Raw genomic sequence first — 14,745 nt, 5'->3', positions numbered from 1 at the left:
GCATCGTCGTTGAGTTCGTCAGTTGCGTCCATTCCTGTGTGGAGAGCAGCCGTCACTGAAAAACACATATACATATATAAGGGTTAAAAAGATCTGAGCACGGCTGCAATGGTAAGGTATGCATCTGGTGGTGCAGAGGTCAGCAAAGATAAAGAAGCTGAGATGAACTCAGATTTACCTCGGTGTCCCAGCCCGGCTCTGGGAGATGAGGACCGAGATGTGGATTGGCTTGAAGCTGGGAAGGGGGGCAATGAGTGAGTGTGGGGGTGAGGGGGTGACCACAGGTGGAGTGTAAAGGAAAGCTTTGTATTAATACAATGGAGTTATGAGAAAAAAGGTAGATAACATTTTTATTGATTTCATAAAAGGTTACAGCTGTCCAGACTACAGTAAGCTTCATGCTAATTAGTTCCTAACAACTTGCTAAGTGTTGAATACTTGCATCCACTAAGGGAAGTTTACTTCCCGATTACATTGGGAATTAGATTAACTAAACTCGGGTATGGTTGGCTAATCCACACACGGGTTTGCTGGTACCACTAGTACTTGGCCGCCAGGAGGGCGACGACCACAACCATCCAGCCCATGAGCATCCACTTGATGTTCTTGATATCGCCCTGGTTCTGTATTAGTGTGGCCTTTAGCTCGTCGAAGCCGGAGTGCGGAGGAGCCGGCGAGAAGATGTGTCCCCATCGTGCGATGATGTATTCGATGTACTTGTCCTCCCACCTCCAGAAGTTGCATATAGGTGTCTGATACCAATAAGCATTGCTTAGGAAAAAAAATGCTGGAGAAAAAATCATGTTTGTGCAATCTAATGCCTAATAGATGCAGAAGGATCTATATCTATAAGGATACATACCCCATGGTACTCGCACTTGTAGAAATGCCTGCCTGGGTTCTTTTCAGTGCCTGATATGAACCAGACAGTGACGCCTCGATTGCATCTGGGGCAGCGGATGAGAGGGAGGGGGCGATGTCAGCCTGGTGGGCGCCGCCTGCTGGGGCCGCGGAGGAGGACGACGACGCCATCGTTCGGGTGCAAGATCGAACAGCCCAGGACAGCTGCCGTGTTGGAGCTAGAGCTTTGTACGAGATCGGCAATGGGGGCAGGGGTGTGGAAAGGGGAAAAGTGCAGAGGAAGACGAAAGCACAATAAAAAATCGAACCGGCATACACATATTGATGAGGGGTGGGGCGGAATTTCAACGCTGACGTCAGTGTGTGTGGGTCCGCGCATTAAATGTGTTTCTCTATACGGTGGGAATACGATACATACAGAATAAACAAGTGTCTGTATACAAACCGGGTACATATAACGTAGGGTGTGATGCTGCGGTATGGACGGACGGATACGGGTGGGCGGAGCCCCTGTGAGCTCCATCGCAATTCTCCCATGTTCATATCCTACACTTGCTTTCAGACCTATTTAGTAGTCCAAGAGCCCGTTAAGCTTACATAGAGCTGATGCTTGGGAAAATCAAATGGAAATGGTGAGGAAAAGGCCGGTCTTTTGCTATAGTTTTGCTTCTCACTATTTTGTAACATGTGATATGTTTATCGTTTACCCCTCAAAAAATGTGATATGTTTTACAAGTGTCATAGACAAGTGTTTTTTTGTGGAATTACTGTTTCGGTACAGGGAATATTGTACGTCTATTTTATTTGTCGTTCAAAATAAAACATTTTAGAATTGTTTTTACGGTTTCATTTCTCGGGTCGAGATTTGCTTCCCCACACAACACAAAATTATTTTTCCAATAGCCGGCCTTATGCATAGTGGCGGATCTAGAACAATATCGGAGGGGCTGCCAAGATTGAAATATTTCCCATTGTGCTTCACATTAAGCCTAAAATAGACCGGTGTTTCAAGTTTTGATCATAAGTATTTATTAGTTTAGCTTGTTTGCACCTAATATAAATACACAAGGTTAGCCCAAATACTACTAGGTAAAAAGGTTTTTGTATTTTTGAAGGCAAATACGATAAGTTGGATCGTGGAGAAGGAACGACGCTACACTGAGAGGGGATGAGTTGTGGGCGATGGGGAGAATTAGTGTTAAGTTCGAGGACAACTAATAGTATATAGTATGCAGAGTCTACATGCTTTTATTTAGGTATAATTGTTTTCACATGATAAAGCGAGGGAAATTATAGCGGGCTAAAGCAACACGCTTTTATATACTCCCTCCGTTCCTCTCTATAGTGCTTATAGATTTTTGACATTTGTTTCACGGTATAAGGCTGTAGCTTGGCTTTTTTTCAATTACCCCCTCCACCGGTCAACTCCCGCACGACATGCATGAAAAAAATCCATACAAAATAGGAAACAATTAATTGAGATTCCTAATGCATGGTCCAAAGGATTGCTTAGATTTACGAAGCAGTATTTTTCTTTCCTTAATTAAACCTGGCCGCACACATATGGAGAGTCAACCAGACAAATTTGTGGGATTTGTTATGGTAAGTTAGAAAGTTATCGATTTCCCTAATTTTAGTCCGATCTCAAATCGTTCAGCCAGGGAGTCTTGTCTAAAAAAATACTCTTGCGCTAATTTCCGTGCCAAAAAACTATAAGCATTATAGAATGGAACGGAGGGAGTAGGTTATAATTTTTCAGGCCATGAAAATTTAGTATTAGTTGCACAACCTTCTCTAATCTACTTAAGTGCTGAAACTTTGGCACTAGGTGCGTGGCAGTGGGGAGTGGAAACTGTAAAATGTTGAGCACATGGAAATTGGAAAACATGGTACCTTGGCTACTATGCATAGCATACTTCTTTTGATCTTTGCTCAAGCTGGGATGATTGTGGATTTTTCAACCTGCAATTTTTTCGTGATCCATGATCTACTGATTTTTCACCCACACAGAGCGGCGCTACAACGTAGATGTGAATGAAAGGTTTTGGATTCGCGTGTGGGGGCGGAGCACAAGTACAATAGAAAGAAAGACGTGTCTTAAAGAGTTATAGAGATTGCGAGGGGCGGCGCCATATGATCGGTAGTGGTGGTGGGTCATGGACTCATGGTAGCAGGGCCGGTCCATATATTCCCGGGGCTCTAGGGCGAAACGACACCAAGGACCCCTTTTCATAGTGGCTAAGCTTTTCTAAGGGAGGGGGCCATGGCCCCCTACTCTAAAAAATTCCTTAAAGATACTCATTTATGTTAAATTTATATATCTTACTTAAATTTTAAGCATGATTAGTTTTCTAGATCCCTTAACAATCTCAGTCAAGCTTCACCACTTGGTCACACACAAAAAAATTAAAAATAATATTATTTAACAAGATAAATATTAGGGTAATGCAATAACAAAGTAAATAATATTTACGTTTGAAAGATCCATGGTCTTCACAATATTGGTGAAGTTGTTTGAAACTATTTATCTATTGATTGCACGAACTATATACAATGATTATTATTTCTACCAATAGCTACTTGTGTACATGTGTATTGTTTCCAAGAAACAGAAATAATTAGAGAAAAAGTTATGAGGGTCCATGTTATTCCGCACATTTGAGAAATAGTCGAAGTATAGACACGTTAAGCTACAACTTCAACCATCTATATTTTCTAAAATTATTCGAAACTCTACTACCTAAATAATATAAATATTAAATATAATAAGTGTACAAACAAATCTTGAACTAGAGCCTAACTGTTGAGGGCCCGGGGCGAGCGTCCATCTGCCCTGCCCTATGGGCCGGCCCTGCATGGTAGGCTACGTGCTGGAGGGACAGTCGGTTCGATAATATGGTAAGAGCTAGGAAGACTTATATAGTCTAGAAAGTGGACAAGTGGCGAGCGACGTGAGCGGCTGGATTCCAATCCAAGTGTTGGTCAACCTCATGTAGAAAAAAGTGTTTGGTGACCAAACTTTGGTCAATCTATCCTTTTTTTCGTATACCCCTTGATTTATACATAACTTATAGAGGAATCGTAGACTCGTCGTGTTAAGCTGTCGACACAACGATCATAGAAGAAGATATAAAGACGTGAGGAGACTGGATGATATATGGCGGTGTAGAGTAAAGAGTTCACAGTTGCTCGTGAAGACGTGAACTGCTGGGCGGATAAATCTCACAGCATGCTGTAGTTTGTTTGATTGGATAAGTGATGAAAGAGATGTATCTAGTCCTGCTCCAATCAGCAGCAACAAAAGAAACCTGAAAGTATTTTGAGAAATTTTATAATGGTGACATTGGAGGGCTGGTGGCGATGCTATTATAGGGACCATGTTTTTGCCAAGCATACGAGCAAGCATCCACCCTATGTAATCTAAGAGCATCTCTATCGATATACCCGACCTCTAAATAGTAGCCGGCATCACACATGCCAGCTATGTATTGAGGTCACAGTCTCACAGGTAGCGAGTGCCATCACGATAAAAATAAGTCTCCACACTAGTACCCCACCAAAATAGCCTTGATAGGAAAAGGAAGAAAATTTGAAATAAAAAGAAAAAATAGAAACTGTGGTTGCACGGAGCATGCTGACTGTTGAGTAGCAAGGCAGTGGCGGGCTCCCGTTACCTTCCTCCTCCGCCCTCGGTGCCTGCGCCTTTCCCTCTCGCTGGAAGCTCCGCGATAGCTGTAGGACGACCGCCGACCGACAATAGTGGAAGATAGTGAACGTGGAGGTCGGCGATGGGGCGGTGGCGACGTCCACACCACAGGGATGCTTCGCCGCAGACGCCATCTAGAGGCTGTCCAGAGCGCCAAGTGTCCATCCCGCCAGCGGTGGTGGGCTCCCACTCCCTCCCTCTCCGCCCTAGGGGCCGTCGATGTGCCCGACATACGCCTCCTCCTCGGTCAAGTTTGCCGGTGATGACATGGATTTCGTATAAAGGTTGGCGGTGTAATTTTTTTTTTGTTTGGACCAAAATAGCCGTTTGGGGTTGCCGGGGAGATGCTCTAACCGGGCCTTGAACTACTCTGTTGGGCCCAAAGCAAGTAGCTTGTTATGGACATGCGTACCATTTCATCCAGGTGCACATTCGGTCCGGGCTCCAGCCACTCGACTCGAGCAATGGCCACCCAACTGCTGGCGGCGGCGCCTCCATCCACGACCTCCGCCGACGCCAACGGCGCCACCATCACCGCCGCTGCAGCCGCCGCCACCACCACCTGCATCTCCTCCACCTCCACCGCCACCACCATATTCTCCCTCACCGAAGACGACCTCCGCGAGATCTTCCTCCGTCTCCCGGACCTCCGGGCCCTCATCCGCGCCGCGCTCACCTGCCGCCCATGGCTGCAGGCCATCCGCTCCTCCCGCCCCTTCCGCCGCCTCTTCCGCGCCCTCCACCCGGCGCCGCTCCTCGGCCTCTTCCTCGAGATCGGCAACTCCAGCGCCCCCTCCTTCCTGCCCCTTCGCCGATCCGACCCCGTCGTCGCCGCCGCCCTCCGCCGCGGCGACTTCTTCCTCACCTCGCTCCCGCCCCTGTCCACGGGCTGGGGCTTCGCGGACTGCCGCGACGGCTACGTCCTCCTCTGGAACATGATACCCAAGCGGCCCTCGCTCGTCGCCCTCAACCCCGTCACCTGGGCCGTCGACGTCCTCCCGCGCCTGCCCGGCCAGATCGCCACCGGCAGCCGCCGCGACTTCGCCGTGCTCGGCTTCCACCTGCTGTGCTCCGACGAGAGCCCCTGGTCCTTCCGCGTGGCCTGCGTCTGCGCGGACCAGCGCAGGGCCCGCGTCGCCGTCTTCTCGTCGGAGACCTGGGAGTGGGCCGTGCGGCCGTGGGTGCACGTCGGCGGGAACTGCAGCCTCAAGTACAGGGCCGGCACACTCGTGGGCGGCTCCATCTTCTGGCCCTACCAGGGCGAAGCGCGCATGATAAGGATCGACACCGCCACCATGGACATCTCCTTCCTGGATCTGCCGCCGCAAGTGGAAGTGGCCGGGTTCAATTTCGCCGTCGGGGACACCAAGAACGGCGAGCTCTGCATTGTCTATGAGTCTGCTTTCTTCCTCCTCACCTGGATTCGTCGTAGTGTGGACGGCACTGAGGTTTGGGCGCCGCTGACGGTGCTCTCTCTAGGCGAAGAGCTCGACCGGCACACTCTTGCCTCCGTTCTGGACGTGCAGCTCGATCTCAAGATTGTGCAAGTAAGGTCTGGACTCGTGCACTTGTCCTCCACGTGCATGACCCATGCCGGCACGCTCCACTGCTGGTTCTTCTCCCTTCCATTGGAGACCATGGAGCTCGAGCTACTGCTTGAGGGGAGCTTCGAAGGCGATGTCCATCTCTACAATATGGCCTGGCCTCCTTCTTTGGTCGGTGATGATGAGAGCATTGGACATGCATGATGCTCAAGTTTCTCGCTGAATTGAGTCTCTGCCTGTTTGTCATTTGCAAAAGAGGAAATCTGTGGATTGTTAAATACATTGTTGATGCAAAAGAAGAATATCTGGTTGGTGCTGACAACCTGAAGATCATTCCTTAACTCCTTGTATCTCGAGTAGTACTGTTTGCTTATTCTCGTAGAAACCTTTTGATGCTTTAAAACTATTCGTATGATTAATGCTGGAGCTAATCAAATGAATTTTATTGGGAGGTTGAATTATCTTCTGCTGAATAGTACTTTCTATGGAGTGCAGCTATGTTGCATTTGCTTCTTTCTAGGCCCCCAGTAAACCAATTTTGTCCTACTATTTGTGTTTGTGTTTGTCGTTTATTGATAGGAAAAAAATCAGGGCTGCAAGTTCCGCAAAGAAAAGTAAATTTTGAGTAAAATTGAACTGTGGTCCATGCATCCGTGATTCTAACAAGTCTTGTTTTACTTATTTACCATTTTGCCAGCAATTCCTGTGAGCTGTTGATGTCTTTAGCAATTTTATTGTTCTCCACTTCTTTTACTGCACAATCTCTTCATTATTTCGAGGATAGGAAGTTCCTTCTTTTTCATTAATTTACTGCACAGACGTCTCTTGATTTTTGAGAATCTATGTATTGTCAAGTTTATCGTATTCCCAACTCATATAGTCGGCTTTTCAGTGCTTGACTGACTTTTTTTTTTGTATATGTTTCCTACCTAACTTTTGAGAATCTATGTAGTTTCAGCGTGTACCATACATTTGATAGGAATGTGGCAATGAGTTCATGGTCGCAGACCCAACATTACTATTAACACATTTTTTTTTCAAAGCACAACAAGTGTTCACGTCCTCTACTTACGTTGTGATCTTACCATATAGTGCATCGGTTGGGAGGAGAATTGCGGCTGGAGTGATTGGGTTTATTGTCTTGGAGAAGGTAATTCTGGGAGAAGAATTACGCAGATGAGTACATTCAGAATACATCACTGGCAGAGTTGAGCACTTGAGCATGCATTTTAGGCAAGAGCAGGCATGGGTGCATGTCGGTGGACACTGCAGCCTCACGTACATGGCTGGCACGCTGGTGGGTGGCGCCGTTTTCTGGCCCTATCAGGGTGAAGTGCGCATGATAAGGATTGACACAGCCACCATGGATGTCTCTTCGTGGATTTGCCCCCTCAGGTGGAGGTGGTCGGTTTAACTTTGGCATTGTGGAGACTGGGAATGGTGAACTCTGCATTGTCTATGAATCTGAATTCTTCCTCTATGTTTGGATTCGTTGTCACAGCTAGAGAGTTGGTGCTGCCACCCATCTGTATAATATAGCCTGGCCTCTTTCGTTGGTCGGTGATGATGAGAGCATTGGATATGAATGATGTTGAAGGTTCCCTTAATTGAGTTTGCAGTTTGTCTTTTGCAAAAGAGCAAATGGATGGAAATTCATGGATTATTGAATACTTAGTTGACCCAAAAGAATATCTGGTTTGCATTGACAACCTTAACATTATCATGAAATACTGGGCTTTTAAAGTGCTTAATTAACTAACTTCTTTTTAGATATGTTTCCTGCCTAACTTCTGAAGTGGCTTGATATTTTTTTTGTAACTATTTTAGCAGGCAGCAACATGACAATTGCTAACATGCACTGTCGTAGGCCCAGCACAACATGAGCTCATGTCCTGTTTTTACTTACATTGAGATTTCGATGAAACACAACAACAGAAAACAGTAGGAGCTAGTCCAGCAGACTCCCTGGCCCCTTTATTGTAACTTCCAAAATGAATTTTATGTGGAGATTGAGTTTTCTTCTGCTGCATAGTACTTTCTATGGAGTGCTGTTATGTTGCATTTGCTTTTAACTGATTTGTGCCTACTGTTTGTGTTTGTGTTTGTCGTTTATTGATTAAAAATCCCTGCGTCACTGCTAGCTCTGTACATTACTATAAATTTTGAGTAAAAAATGAACTGTATGCATCTGTCTGTGATTCTAACAGGAGTGCCGCTATATTCACCATTTTGCCAGCAAGACCTGTTAACTTTCCATGTCGATAGCAAATTTATTGGTCTCCGTTTCTTTTACGGCAGAACCTCTTTATTTTTTTAGGGAACTGTATGCATCTGTCTGATTCTAACAGGAATGCTGCTATATTCACCATTTTGCCAACAAGACCTGTTAACTTTCCTTGTCGATAGCAAATTTATTGTTCTCCGTTTCTTTTACTGCGGAACCTCTTTATTTTTTAGGGTGGAAATTCTCTTCTTTTCCATTATATTTTACTGTACTGTTTTCTTGGTTTTCGCATGACCAGCTCGTAGTATAGTCGGTTTATAATTGCATAACTAACTTCTTTGTGTAGCTTTTATAGTGGCTTGGTTATCATTTCCGTATATTTGCATGTCAGTGCGTAACGCTTATTTGACAGCAATGTGACAATGGATTCATCATTCATGGTCTCAGGCCCAGCATTATTGACACAATTTTGATGAAAGCGTGTAAAGCACAACAAGTGTTCGTGTTCTGTACTTACATTGTGATTCTAATGAACCACAATTACAAAACAGCAGGGTAAGAGCAAGTCCTAGCATATTCCCTAAACTTCTCATCCCTCTATAACTCACTGCCTATTGTCCGACAGCCAAAAGTTTGGTAACCATCCAAAAGGTCGGTAACATTAAGCTGCAGCTTGCAATTACGAACACTGTCATTTTTAGACTGAATGTGGCACAAGAGACAAGGCAGCTATCGCCGGGTGAGAGATGGCTAAGGAAAATGTTGAAACATGCAGTGCTGGTCCTCGCTACGTTGGAACACAATTGTATGACAGAGGTCGACAGAGGTCAAGGATCTGTTGGCTGAAAGAACGAGATGCAAACTAGAAGCTTTTCCACGGGGTTGCTAATGGGCGCAGGACCAAGAATTTCATTCCATCCATCATGGTGGGAGACCAGTTAATCACGGATCAGGAAGGCAAGGTTTCGGCTTTCCTAGAGGCGTATTCTGAACTGTTAGGCCTGGACCACTTTATTGGAAAACTCTACCAGAGAGCGTGGCCGGTCATTACATGATATATCATGGCAGGGATCCTTAAACTAGGAGTAGGAGACGGCAGATGTTTTGCCATGCTAATCAGAGCTTTGATAAATCTGATTCCAAAGAAACAGGGAGCGTCTCAAATCAGTGACTTTCGTTCAATTAGCCTAGTGCTACACAGTTCCTCCAAACTTTTCTCAAAGATTGTGGCAAATCGGCTTCGAAGGAGATTGGGAGACATCGTGAGTGCAAATCAGTCTCCATTTGTGTGAGGAAGGAGTTTGCATGACAACTTTGTTCTTGCACGCCAAATGGGAAGAAAGATCAATCAGAGAAGACAAGCATGTGGGTCGTTAAAGTTGGATCTTTCTCGTGCCTTTGATTCGATCTCGTGGAGCTTCTTGCTTGCTGGATGTGTTGAGACACATGGGCTTTGGAGAACTATTCTTAAAGTGGATCGCGTTGTTACTATATACCGTGAATACTAAGATAACTGTGAGTCTGTGAACAGCATGCTAGGCAAGAGGATTCAACACGCTCGAGGGCTGCGACAGGGGGATCCAACATCGCCAATGTTGTTCGTTGCGGGCGAGGAGATTTTAACTAAGGCCGTGGAAAACCAGCCTTTAAGAACTTGGCCGGTGTAGCTCCTCTCACCAAACACGCCCGAGTCGGCCACACAAGTCTGTTGTGTTATGCATTTCCATCATTTTTATGAGTAAACTGTGGATAGAGATTTGATGCATATTGGCGCCAGTGATCCTTTTTTTTATAAAGTGATTGCAAATTATATATTTCTAAATTTTAGGAAAATCTGAAAATAAATTATGATGTAGCTAGTATTGTATCCCACAAACGTGTAAACTTTCAACTAAAAATAATGTGTATTTTGAGCTAAAAAAGATAACAAGTGTGTGGATCTGCGTATACTGATTTAAATCTCCAAAAAGAAATCAGACTTTGTTATTTTTGTGTAGCCCAGAAAACAAAACATTTGTAATTGACATTTGTACGTAGTGGGATACATCATCAGCTCTTTTAAATTTTTATTACAAATAGTTGTAAACACATAAATATATTTTTCAATTTTTTTAATAAGATGAGAGCACTAATGACCATGATCCAAAACGACTTTTCGGTAAACTCATACATACTTGCTTGATTGGAACGAGGGTCAGCATCAAATTATGGATACAACTAAGTAGTTTCGATTAAGTTCTGGAACAAAACCCAGCATCAAATTATGGATGTATCGAGCAAAACGATTTCTAGTCAGGAGTTCACCTGCTAGCTTTTATTTAATTTTGTTCATAATAAAAGAAAAAAAGAAAATACCACCTCAATTATCATGGCGGCGTGGCAACGACCTGACTGACACGTGTACCGTACGCCGTCCCACCTCGTCTCCTCTCCTCACCTCTGACGGCCTGACCGGCGCTTGCTGCACTCGCCGATGGCGTTGCTCCGCCTCCACCTCCTCCGGCCGCCGCCCCACCCGCTCGCCGCCGTATCCTCCTCCTGGCGCCGCGCGCTCCCAGCCGCCGCGCCCACCGCCACCGCCTCCCGCCTCCTCTGCTCCAGCCAGCCCGCCGCCGCCCCCTCGCCCTCCGTCGTCGGCGGCCTCCTCGACTACCTCAACGAGTCATGGACGCAGTTCCACGCCACTGGTCAGTCAGCTGTTCCCCACCCCCATAATAGACCTGCCATCCTATCCCCGCTCCACATGCTTTCGGCCGGCCCTGAACCTGTTCGGCCCTGTTCCCCACCCGGGACGAACCTAGGTTCTTGGTATCCAACTGTGCACCCGAAATGTCCCATCTTATTACCACTGAATGCTGCTATATTATCTGCATGTCTTATAAGCCGTGGAGCTTTGGTTTCAGCCGAGGCCAAGAGGCAGCTGCTCGACGCGGGGTTCGAGCTGCTCAGCGAGAATGACGACTGGGACCTGCAGCCCGGCGGCCGCTACTTCTTCACCCGCAACATGTCCTGCCTTGTTGCCTTTGCCGTAGGGGAAAAGTAAGTCTGTTTCGAGGAGCTCTCGCCTTGTCCTTACTGGCAGTACATTTACGTCAATAATCAGAATTTATAAATTATTTAGCTTGGCATGCCTTCAATTTTAGCGCTTCAAGCTGTTCAAAGGAAGTTCTGTTGTAGTAGCATAAAGCGTGGTCATAGTATATTTAACTGATTTAGATATGTATAGTAGAGGAGAATACATCAGTAGGATTGTAATTTGGTTCTTCCCATGCTTGTGTGTTCCTCCTAGGTTTCGAAACTCGTAATAACTCTAGCTTGGCTGGGTGATACCACGTTGCAACATACTGTTAAATGGGAGACGCAAATAGTACATGCTTCAAACCAAACACCTAATCCTCATTGTCTAAAACATTGATGGAAATCCATATTCTCCGACTACCAAAGTGCAAATGCACATTTGATCTGAAACACCTGCAAATGCCTTTGTTCTGCAGGTACAGAGTCGGCAACGGTTTCAACATAATTGCGGCCCACACCGATAGTCCGTGTCTCAAGCTGAAACCACGGTCTGCCTCCTTCAAGTCTGGTCATCAGATGATAAATGTGCAGACGTACGGAGGCGGGCTCTGGCATACATGGTTTGATAGAGACCTAACGTTGGCTGGGAGGGTCATCCTCAAGGCTGCTGATGGTTCATTTGCGCACAAGCTTGTCAAAGTGAGCAGACCGTTGATACGTGTACCAACACTGGCTATACATCTTGACCGGTTATTTCTCATGCCCTCTTTTGCACCGCTTTATCTCACTTTTAGGAACTAAAAGCCCGTCATCTTGTAGTTTTTTTTAGCGTTGATCAAATACATGAGTAGTTATCCATCGATTTTAGTGCTGCAGCCTCATGTGATCCTGCCAAAGTCGCAAGTTATGGCATCTTTTTTCTTCTACAATACACCATTTGCTCATCTTCATGTCGAAAGCTATCCTAGTAACATCATTTCAATACTCTGGTCATGCAACCAAGGATCTAGTAGACTGTTCCTGTTTAGTTCTAATGATATTTGGCTGTTCCTCGTTTATCTGAGTGATTTTTTCTTTTCTTTTAGCACAGTGAATTCTGACGGATTCAAGCCTAATCTGGAGAATCATCTAGCTCCACTTCTTGCAACAAAGTATGAAGATACTACTGTGAATTCTGATGAGAAAAAGGGTTCAAATTCCTCAAAGATTGCCCATCATCCGCTGCTTTTACAAGTAATTCCTTCTATCATTTCTTTACTGATATCATTCTTCAATTCAGCAAAGTTCAGTTTCGAATTAACAGAGGTGGCTTGAAGTTGCACTTTTTACAGTTATAAAAAATTGCACCTATAACTCTCCTTTCCGCTTTCTGATCCACAGATTCTGTCAGAGGAAATCGGTTGTGGAATAGATGAAATAATTGGTATGGAGTTGAATGTGTGTGATACCCAACCTAGCTGTCTTGGCGGGGGAAATAATGAGTTCATTTATTCTGGTAGATTGGACAATCTTGCTTCATGTTATTGTGCTCTTAGATCTCTAATGGACTCCTCCAAGATGTCAGCAGAATTGTCAAATGAGAAGGCTATAAGAATGGTTGCATTATTTGATAATGAAGAGGTATTGAAACCAAGTTCTGCTTTGATTGGTAAAAGTATAAGTATGCATATTCCAGATTCCTAAAACACGCTTGGAGCCTACTTTGATGCTTTTAGGCTTAAAAATGGTTATGAATGAGAAATAGTAAATAAGTGATAGCTCACAGTAATACGTCGTATTCACATAAATTATCACTGATGCTTGGACTAAATTGAGCTGTCAATGATGTAGTTATTCTGTACAAAGTATTTCCTTAGGTAGAAGTAGAACTATCTGGGGTGTCCATGTTTCTTTGATGTGCTTGGTTCCTTCTTCCACTTGTTATAACTATAACATTGACAATGTTCAGGTGGGTTCAGATTCGATGCAAGGGGCAGGTGCACCAACTATGTTTCACGCTATGAGACGAATTGTTGACTCCTTGATGCATCAGTCTATGGGAGAGGGGGCTTTGGAGCGTGCAATAACATCCTCTTTCCTTGGTATGGTTTGCGCATATATGGTTTGTTGGATATAGCCTGTGACTAGTCTCTCAAACTGAGCTCTGTTCTCCTTTCAGTTTCTGCAGACATGGCTCATGCGCTGCACCCAAACTATGCTGACAAGCATGAAGAGTATCACAGACCAGAACTACAAAAAGGACTTGTTATTAAGCATAATGCCAACCAACGTTATGCCACAAGTGCTGTGACAGCTTTTCTCTTCAAAGAAATAGCAAGAATTCATAACCTTCCAGTTCAGGTATTTTTCAAGTTCTTCGCTTTCTAAAATGGTTACAGCATTATTTGTGTTGCAAGTTACGATGTATTGTGCTCCACGATGGCTTGGTAGAGCTAACGATGTATTGTGCTCCACGGTGGCTTGGTAGAGCTAACAATGATCCATTTATAATTTTGTTTTCCATTTCTAATAATTTCTTGTCTGATATATTGATATCTGATAATATTAAAAGGAACATGATCAGTAATTGTGTTAGTCAAAAAAGTTCCTCTCATTACTCAATGATCATTTATAAACTTGTCTCCTGAGTATGTGAATGGGTTTGAGAACTGGTACTGATGCACTGAATACCCTACAGGAATTTGTTGTAAGGAATGATATGGGTTGTGGCTCAACCATTGGCCCCATACTTGCCTCCGGTGTTGGCATTCGGACTGTTGACTGTGGTATCCCCCAACTTTCAATGCACAGGTATGCTCCGCTTTCTTTTATTTGCAATTCCACCTGTTGGTTATCGCACACTTACTTAGCATGTAAACTCCATGTAGACAGGTGCTCTCAGACCTAGCCATGTTATCTTTCGTTGGAAAAAACTAGTTCTAGGACTTCTCTTTTCAGTTCACGTGCACAGTATTTTACTGGGAGGTTGTGAATGGTGGACAGATGACAATACATATAGTCTGGTTTGATTTGATTCTATACCCATTATTGTTCTTCCTGCTCTTAAGTGTTGCATTACCAAATATATAACTACTATGCTTTGGTTTGCAGCGTTCGAGAAATGTGTGGCAAAGAAGACATAGATACTACATACAAGCACTTCAAAGCTTTCTTCGAGATGTTCTCAGACATCGACAGGAAATTAAGTGTAGACTTCTAGACGTTATCAGATAAATGCTCAGCCGCTGAATAATGTTTGGAACTTTAGCTTTGTGTACATCATACTACAGCTGTTTATGACAGTATCAGCTTTTTTGTATATTTAATTTGGTCTAAGGCACGGGTACTGGTTTGAAAATCATTTTTCCATACGATAATGCAGAGACATCCTTCATTTCTCCAAATTGTGTTTT

General features: G+C 44.5%; 2 protein-coding genes across 2 annotated transcripts; both read left to right on the top strand.

Annotated features, from left to right (window-relative positions):
• Positions 1 to 5,031: 5,031 nt before the first annotated feature.
• LOC124662128 lies at positions 5,032 to 6,589 on the top strand. Its single transcript, XM_047200011.1, has one exon. It carries the CDS (start codon positions 5,032 to 5,034, stop codon positions 6,313 to 6,315), a length of 1,284 nt encoding a protein of 427 aa, XP_047055967.1. The 3' UTR covers positions 6,316 to 6,589.
• Positions 6,590 to 10,808: 4,219 nt separating this feature from the next.
• On the top strand, positions 10,809 to 14,736 carry LOC124659219 (probable aspartyl aminopeptidase). The gene is made up of 9 exons (XM_047197150.1): positions 10,809 to 11,022; positions 11,239 to 11,374; positions 11,830 to 12,102; positions 12,439 to 12,586; positions 12,734 to 12,973; positions 13,302 to 13,434; positions 13,512 to 13,693; positions 14,031 to 14,143; positions 14,444 to 14,736. The coding sequence occupies exons 1-9, from the start codon at positions 10,809 to 10,811 to the stop codon at positions 14,550 to 14,552; spliced, it is 1,548 nt and encodes a 515-aa protein (XP_047053106.1). The 3' UTR covers positions 14,553 to 14,736.
• The last annotated feature ends 9 nt before the right edge of the window (positions 14,737 to 14,745 follow it).

The sequence above is a fragment of the Lolium rigidum genome, chromosome 6 (genome assembly GCF_022539505.1).
Source record: "Lolium rigidum isolate FL_2022 chromosome 6, APGP_CSIRO_Lrig_0.1, whole genome shotgun sequence".
NCBI lineage: Eukaryota > Viridiplantae > Streptophyta > Magnoliopsida > Poales > Poaceae > Lolium > Lolium rigidum.
This window is presented reverse-complemented; position numbering and strand designations above follow the sequence as displayed.